The 9,001-nt window shown below is 38.9% G+C and overlaps 1 protein-coding gene across 3 annotated transcripts in view; it reads right to left on the bottom strand.

The window, feature by feature from the left end:
* The window catches only part of Zcchc7 (zinc finger CCHC-type containing 7), a 173,225-nt gene that overhangs the window by 36,943 nt on the left and 127,281 nt on the right, over positions 1 to 9,001 (bottom strand). For all 3 annotated transcript variants that reach the window (XM_029533296.1, XM_021222161.2, XM_029533297.1), the window contains exons 3-4: positions 1,842 to 1,882; positions 368 to 493 (exon numbers count right to left, since the gene is read on the bottom strand). In XM_029533296.1, coding sequence (XP_029389156.1) covers positions 368 to 493; positions 1,842 to 1,882 — 167 coding nt within the window. The remainder of the gene's footprint in view (positions 1 to 367; positions 494 to 1,841; positions 1,883 to 9,001) is intronic.

The following is a 9,001-nucleotide window of genomic DNA, read 5'->3' as shown; positions in this document are numbered from 1 at the left end:
CCTGGAACTCACTTTGTAGACCAGGCTGGTCTCGAACTCAGAAATCCGCCTGCCTCTGCCTCCCAAGTGCTGGGATTAAAGGTGTGCGCCACCACGCCGGCGGAGAAAGTCTTAAAAGGAAATCCTTTCACTCAGTCTTCTCATCTTGTGGACAAGAAAATCTAGGCACAGAGTATGACGTATCTGCAGCCACTAAGCTCATAACGGAAAGCTGAAATGGAGTCCAGGGTTGCAGATACTACACCCATGCCAGGCTCATGAGCTACCTGTAATCCAACATGCTTGAACAAGAGCTGAGTCCAAGAACCAGGGCTCTAGGCCTCAGTCTGCCTTTAACACAGGAAGAAGCATCACACATCTCACGTACTTGTGGTAAGGGGCAGTTTTTTGACAAATGGCCACGTTTATCACAATTTCTACAGGTGACATTTTTGTTGACTGAATAGTATCGGTTGTTCCACCTTCCAGATGATCTGTTATTATCTATCTTGGCCTAAGGGTAGAAGAAAAAAAATTAAGAATTAAAATTATTTCAGTCAGTTTAAGGACACCTACCTACTCTTCCTCTTAAAACTCCTGAGTGAGAAATATTAAATTTTAAGTCAGTTTTATTACTTTGGTACAACAGAAGAAGGAGCAGACACCGATGCTCAACCTAACATGTAGAAGCAGACTCCATCCCCGAGGTGAGCACAAGGATAGCACTATTTCTTTGGCTCTTGCCCATGTGACTGCCCCTACTTGCCAGATTCAATTAGGGCTCAGGTCTAGCAGGAATATGAATCTGCTTCATTTAGCTACTGCTAACTTCTACATCTAAACATACACCATTTAGTTCTGAATGAGAGGCTTGTTTAAAGTTTTAGTTAGGAAATGGTATTTTTATGATTTTGTGCTTTAAAACATTACAAAACTATATAACTACCAAATATAACCTTCTTTTGAAAAGCACAGGGCCCTCTATTGCCTATAAAACTAATGATAACTTCAAAGAGTATGAGACAATATTCTTCCACTATCAGCCACATAGTGACCCAATTCTAGTTGTCTCTTATTCTAGTTAAATTCTACTACATATGAAAGAACATGAGCAAAGTACATCATAAGAAATACCTAAAGAGGAATACGAAAATCCCAACCATGCGCTTATGTTGTTTGGCAGAATTCCATCTTTAAAGTCAGGCATGGTGGTTCATGCCTATAATCCCAACACTTGGGAGGCGGGGGCAGGAGGATCGCGAATTCAAGGACAGCCTAGGCTATGTAGGAGACCCTGTCTCAAAAAGAGAAAAATACATACATAAATAAATAAAATTCCATTTTTGAAAAAGCTTCATTTTTTTTTTTACCTGTTATTCTCCTGAATTGGTTGTCAACTATCTCCAATCTAGTAATATCTTAAAACTTGACTATCAAGTTGAAAACAACCTTTTAATTTTTTTTATTTTTAAGTATTTGTTACAATAAGGCTAATAATTGACACAAGCACCTGCCACGTTCTAAATATAGACTGACCATTTCCTTACACTGAAGAAACAGTTATTTCCGGTGTTGATCTTAGTAGTACTAGACCATAGGGGCTAACAAGAATCATTAAGGCAGAGAAGAAATATAAACAGAAGGGTGATTTATAGCTACTAATCATCTGACAAAAATCAAAGTTGAGTTACATCTCTGAAAAGTTAAATTACATACATACTAAAGCCAAACTTTCTCTTCTAAGTTATGGGACTACATCTTTTTAAAAAAAGTTTATACTCCCCCCCAAAAAATTATGGAAAAAACCAAATGGAAATATATAGCTCCAAGGACAATATTAGTTTTAAAAAAATTGATTTTACCTCGATGTCTTTGTCACTGATGAACCAACTTACATCATCTCCTAGAAAATAAAACAAATGTTACTTTTAGTGCCTTAAGCCACACACAGACAATGGGTCTTCAAATTTGTTAGTATTCAAACTGGTATAAGTGAGAAGTATAAGAGAAGGTATAGATGAAAAGGGTTAAACATCTAAAATTCTTATGTAAGTTAAAAATACTATTTTTCAGACTTTTTATTTATTTAAAATTGAGTGTCTATGCATATGAGTATATGTGCCTATGGATGCCAGAAGAGGGTGTCAGATCTCCCTGGATCTGGAATCTCTCCATGTGGGTCCTGGGAAATGAACTTTGAACCTCTGCAAGGGCAGCAAGCATTCTTAACTGATGAGTCTTCTTTCTAGCCCTAAAATTTTATATTATTTTTTTTTTTGTGATAATAGGCTTTAAGCATGCCAGACAAAGCACTAATACCACTGGTTTTGTGTGTGTCTGTGTGTGCAGCTGTACATGTGTCAGGGCATCTATGAGGGCAAGGAGTATATCAGTATCCTACTCATCATCACTCTACCTTATTCCTTTGTGACAGCCTCTCTCACTGGCAGTTAACTCTGCCTCTGCTTAGCACAAAGCTAAGGTTACAGGTACATGTATGCTCATGCCTACGCTATACATGGGTGCTGGGGAATCTCAACTCAGGTTCTAGCTGGTGCACCAACTGCTCTCACCCACCTGAGCCATCTATGCAACACTTTGCTTAAAAGCACTCATATCAGTTGTGTGACTCAAAAAATAATTAATCACCCTGTGCCTCTTATTTTTTGCCTGTAAAATAGGGATAATAATAGTATTTATAGTATTTGCCCTGCCTACCTAAAATCTTTTATAAAAATCAAATGAGATTTGTGAAAAGTGGCTTTGTATACCAAGCTCAAATACAAATACAAAAAAAATAAGCAAAGGGCTCAACAGCAGATGTAGAAATAAATTTATATCAATTTCCTACCTGATCAAGCAGAACTTTACTTAGAGAGGAGATGTTCCAACGATCCCAATCCTTTTATTTTTCTAGATCCCAGACACTGGAACATTCCAAAATCTTTTGTAAACAAGCCTCAGAATCTTGCCTTTTGATTCTCTGGACCTGACTATTGTGTGAAGTTGGTGTATAAACTGTGACCACTATCCATCTTCAACAAGTTGCTCATTAATGAGTCCTACCAACAGTGTCAACAGACTGCATCTTGTCTTCACTTATTCTGTCCAGTGGTGGAAAGTCACACAATCTCATTTCCACTAAGTTGGTAGAAGAGAAATTCTTTATCTCAGCATCAGCATTAACAATGCCTACTGGTTTTTCTAGATGATTTCCACTACAGCATCAAAAATCTTTGAAAGAATTATCTATTCATTTTTTTTGGCCTGTGCATGAGGTTGGAGGACAGTTTGAGGGAGGTGGTTCTCTCTGAGCACCATCTGGATTCCAGGGCTCACACAAGAGTCATCAAGCTTGCAGGCAAGCACCTTTACCAGCTCTTACTCCATCTTGCTGGCCTCCACGGAAACATTCTAAAAACAACAGACCTTGAAAACTGGTCTACTTTGTATGTTAGGAACTTTGCATTACATTAACAACATCAAAAATAGTGACATAAAGGAGCAAAACAAGAGACCTAACTTGTTTTCCTTCTGAGTGGGGTGATGCATGCAGAGGCAGAGGAGGCAGGACTGCTGCTGGCTTAAAGGCAGCTTGACCAATATAGTGAGCACACAGCCTACACAAGTGAGCTTAGGCTAGCCACAGATGCAAAAGCCTTTCCTCAAAATAAAAACAAACCCCCAAATATCCATAAACCCGTAAGTATGAATCTAAAAATACAACTGTAAAACTGGAGGACTAACAGCATTTTTCTGTGTCAGCTATTTCCTTTTCTTTGCAGTGCTCTTTACAAACCTGCAAATACCTCCTATTCCTTTGGTCCCTCTCCGGACAAGGAAGGAAGGGACCTATGACTAATGCAGATGCTAAGGAGGTGTCAACAAAGGACTAAAAGCCGAGTTATGATTTCCTCCTCCGTCTAACCTTACTACTTCCACCTATCTCAAAAACACAAATCAAGCTTGACTCGCTTCTCTGAAAAGAATTTTGAAGAGACATGAAGTAATCTACATTTTTTCAGGCCTACCAGGGTTAAGTATCTAGAAACATATTTTAAAATAAAATACCTGTACTAAAAAAAAGTATGAGGCTGCTTTACAGAAGGTCAATTCAGGGAGCAGAGGCGCTGTGCTGCTGCTGACTTTCTTTGTGGGGTCTGGAGGCTGCACACATGTACTGAAGAGCGAGGATATATTAAATAGCAGCAGCCTCATTTCTTCATCCCACCATATTATTCTTTCACTCAAAAGATGCAGGTAAGTAACATATGGGCTGTCATTTTCAGAGCTACCTTATGTGTCCCAGTGACATTCATCACTAAAATTTAATGACTCCTTGTAATCACTTTAATTACAAAACTTATTTACTTTTTCCTTCGTTTTTGGGGCTGTGTGTCTGCACACATGCTTGCGCAGAGGCCCGAGGTAGACATCTTTTGTCTTCTTCAATGTCTCTCTACAATACTTTTTGAGACTGTGTTTCTCACCCATTTGGCTAGAGTAGTTTCACCATGGAAACTGAGGGATCTGTCTCACCTGTCTTTACCTCCCCAATGCAGATGCATGCTGCATCCAGGTTTTGCATGGGTGCTAGGGACTAAACTCAGGTCCTTATGCAAACACTTTGTACAGCAAGCACTTTGCTGACTCAGCCATTCCCTCAGCTCCTCAAGCTGATTTAATTCTGATCTTAAAAAAATTAAATGCAGGCTGGGCATAGTGGGGCATGAATTAAACCCAACACTTGGAAAGCAGAAACAGACAGATCTTTGTGTGTTTCAGTCCAGCCAAAGCTACACTGTGAGCCTGTCTCAACCAAACCAAACCAAACCAAACCAAACTCAACCCAACCCAACCCAACCAAAAAATGAAACACAGGGTACACATCCTTGACTTTCATTTTTTTTTCAAGACTGTTTTGGCTATTCTAGCCCCTTTGATTGTGGGTATATATTTTAGAACAAACATGTTAATTTCAGTTAAAAAGTCTTCTGGGATTTTGACTGATATTGTACTGAATCCATATAGCAGGCTATTGTAATACCAAGCCTCCATATAAACTGATACCTCTCTCAATCTACTTTGGCTTAAATTTTCATGGTAATGTTTTTCCAGTTTTTGATTATATGTTTATAAAATATAAGTGACTTTTTATACACTCATATTATACTGTATAAACTTGTTGTGGTCACTTAGTTTTAGAAGCTTGTGTTGCATGCTTCTGCCAATTTTCAATATACATGTTCATACCACCTGTAAGTAAAGATAGTTTTACATTCTTCTTTCTTAACATTTTTATTCGCTTGTATGCACATACACACACACCTGTATGAGGAGGTCAGAGGGCAACTTGTGAAAGTTGGTTCTTTCTTTCCATCATGTGGGTCCCAGGGATCTAAACTCGGGTTCTATGGTAGGCTTGGCAGCAAGTGCCTTACCTCTGGAATGTCTTGTTTGTTCTGGCTCTCCCTGGTAATTCCCATGCTTTTCTTTCTTTCTCTTATGTTACTGATACTCAGAGGACCTCCTACTGAAGGATGTTAAATGTAGGTGGTAACAGCAAATCTTTGTTTAGTTCCCAATCTTAGGAAATAAAATGTTTTCTTTTATGACTGCATATACTGTTTTCCCCCCTTTGCCCTCCTTTGTTTTCTTCTCTTACATATACTGTTTTCAGAAAATTTTATAGCTAAATAAATTTTTTTCTATTTCCAGTTTGCTGAAAACAGGTAGTGAATTTTATCAAATGGCATTTTTGCAACAAGTTGAGAAGTCCATAATTTTTCTTATTTCTTCCTGAACAGCCACAGTAATTTGGTTTTAAATGTCAGGCTGAGCCTTTATTTTGGAACCAACTGGGTTAATACGTAGTATCTTTAAAGAACAAGAACTTCTTACTTTACATAAGTGAGAAGTTTGTAATTGCATTCATGAAGAATCGTAGGTTGGATGTGAGATGACCCCTGGAGGCCATGTTCTGAACACTGAGAAGCTAGCTGGTGGCATTGTACTGGGAGGCTGTGACTTTAGGAGGAAGGGGCAGAAGTGGGTCACTGTGGGCAGGCTTCTGGAAGTTATGGATATCTCAGTCCAGGCCTGCTCTCCTTCTCTGTTTCTTGTCTAAAGTCACATGAAGAGCCACCAGGGACAGAACTTCTGGGCCATCACTGAATTGTGATGGACTGAAAAATCCCAAACCCATGAGCCAAAATAAGTGTTTCTTTTTCTAATTTGTTTCTATTAGGTGCTTCGTGATGCAAAAGTAACTAACACAGGGATATGGATTTAGAGTTCCCTCATAATATCTTTGTGTGGTTTTGATAGTGGCATAAGACTGGACTCATAAAAACTGAGAAGAAATTGTGTCCTTCCTTAATAGATAGAATTCACCATATGTGGGTTTGGTTTTGTGGGTCAGGAATTTTACTTGTAGAAAAGTCTTTTAAAAGTAATTCTATTTCTTTAGTAGATATGGATCTTTGTATATTTCCTTTTTTTAATTGGGGCAATTTTAGTAATTTGTGACTTTTAAATAATTTTCTCTTATTCTTTTTCTTTATCTAATTTGTACTTCAGTTCATTTAGCAAAAAAATTTTCATCTACATATCATTTAGCAGGCTCATTTGTTTAATTGTAACTTTTGTTAAATTTGTTCTTTGACAATTTCATACATGTATGTAGTACAGATTACTGTCATCCCACTCTCATCTCCTGTCCCTTTTGACAAGTCTCCCATGATGAGCCCATTTCCCTTAATCTTATCTTTTTGTTTTGTTTGTGACTGAGTTTATCCAGGACTATCTGTGTGTGACCAGGAACCACTGGAGCCTAGTGGCCTAGACTCACCAGACCACCAGGTGATTCTAGATCTTCTCAAGTTGACAACTGAGATTAATGACCACAGCTGGCTTCTAACTTGTGATTCTTCTGTCTCAGCCTCCCACTGATGAGATCCCAGGCATGTACCTTGATAATGGGTAACTAAGTTTTTTAAGAAGGCAGAAAGCCCAACAGGCAGTGGTGGCATATGCCTTTAAATCCCAGTTCTTGGGAGGCAGAGTCATGCTGATCTCTGTGAGTTCAACCTGATTTACAGAGTGAGTTCCAGGACAGCTAGGGTTGTTTTGAGACAGAGAAACCTTGTTTCAAACAAACAAACAAACAAGCAGAGAGAAGGGGGGGAGAGCAAGAGAGAGCTCAATATTATTTGGGAAAATAAGCTTTTTAGCAAAAAGTGCTGATTTCTGCAAACAAGTGACTAATTTATGACAACACCACCCAATCTTTCTTTTGTGAAGTAGCTTGAACAACTAAGTTTGTAAACCTCTTCATAACTACGAATTCATATGCTACATAGAGTAAGCTAGTGGGGGGGGGGGGAGAAAGCTAATGATTAGCATAGAACCAAAGAACCAAAATCTGAGTCTTTTCCCAATATTTATTTTTTATTTGCATTATAAAGCCAAATTTGACTGCTCTGAAAGAGCACTCTTCCACCACTGAGAAAGAACACAGTTAAACTGTCAAGGAAACAAAAAGAACCCAGGTGGTAAAGGCTAAGTGCATGCCCATTAGCTTATTAAGGGCATAAGGTCAGATTTTCTCCAACAGCTTAAGAGTTGTCACCTACTTTCCCTGACTGAAACTCACACTTGTCATGTTTCCCGCCTCTGTATGTGCTCATTATCCTTCTGGCTTCCAACATTGCTCCCCTCTTTGCCCATTCCCATCAAGTTCAAATCTTAACTCTATTACTATAGTTCTGAGTATCTTTGTGTCTCAGGTCCTCAAAGTCAATAGGAACAGATAAATATTCAATACCTTTCTTACTTCTCTGGTGACTCACTCTTTTGGCTCTTGTCTTCCTTTGTGGTCTCTTCTCCCTCATCAGTATCTTGTATGCTCTATACTTGCCTTCTTTCTCCCAGTGTATGCCAACATGCCCAGAAAGAAACTAGCAAATCTGTCCTTCCAAGCCAGGTCATTTCTTTTGTTTCCTATACAGTCCAAATCTCTGGAGATTTGAAATCGGACATGTCATAAGTAACTCAGATCCAAAGCATTAAAAGTTCTTTCTTCCTCGATCTTGAAAGCTCAGGGGGTGGGGGTGGGGGCATGGTAGTGCACGCCTTTAATCCCAGCATTTGGGAGGCAGAGGCAGGCAGATTTCTGAGTTTGAGGCCAGCCTGGTCTACAGAGTGAGTTCCAGGACAGCCATGGCCGCACAGAGAAACCCTGCCTCAAAAAACCAAAAAGAAAGCTCAGGGGTGGAGTGCTTGCCAAGAAATCAGCTCTGGGCTTAATCACAAGCATTGTAAACTAATAAACAACTAGACATATAAAACAAAAAGCTCCCTAGTTTTCCTTTTCCTCCTTACATTCTACAACTTGTCCCAAGTCTGTTTTTCCCAGTCAGAAACCCTCAACTGTTTTCTCTTATCTAGCGAATAAATTACTCACCAAATCCTATAAATTGTTTATCCTAAATAGCCTTAATACTATTATTTTAGCTTTGGGCCACTTAATTTCTGACACAGATTACTAAAATAACCTTTCTTCATTACCACAAATTCAATCCTAGTCTACTGTTATTGGAATAAAACAGAAATGAGAATACATTGTATCTATAAGGTCCCTTGCTGCCAATTGGACAGTGTTTGAAGACAGACCGTAGTACAACACAACATTGCCCATGGCTTAGTCCTTATTTCTCTGGTTCCACTGTTTCAGCTAGGTCCAGAAATTTCCTCAGTGTCCTACCATACTCTGCAAGTATGCCTTTACATGCATTCTACAGAACCTCTCAAGACTCCCCACCATTTCATTCACTGGGTTCTTGGACTAGCCTTGAAATTTCTCTATTACTGCCACCTGTTACTTCTTCAAATTAGAGAGGATCAATTACAACTCTGTAACATTTTGGACTTGAACTGTGGCATTTCTCTTTGTAGCTTCCTAACACCAAAGTATGACTACCTAGTTATCAGAGGGTACTGATATCTCCTTAAATTAACTAAA

The sequence above is a fragment of the Mus pahari genome, chromosome 22 (assembly GCF_900095145.1).
Source record: "Mus pahari chromosome 22, PAHARI_EIJ_v1.1, whole genome shotgun sequence".
In the NCBI taxonomy this organism is placed as follows: Eukaryota; Metazoa; Chordata; class Mammalia; order Rodentia; family Muridae; genus Mus; species Mus pahari.
The sequence above is the reverse complement of the archived record's forward strand: the minus strand, read 5'-3'. Positions and strand labels throughout refer to the sequence as shown.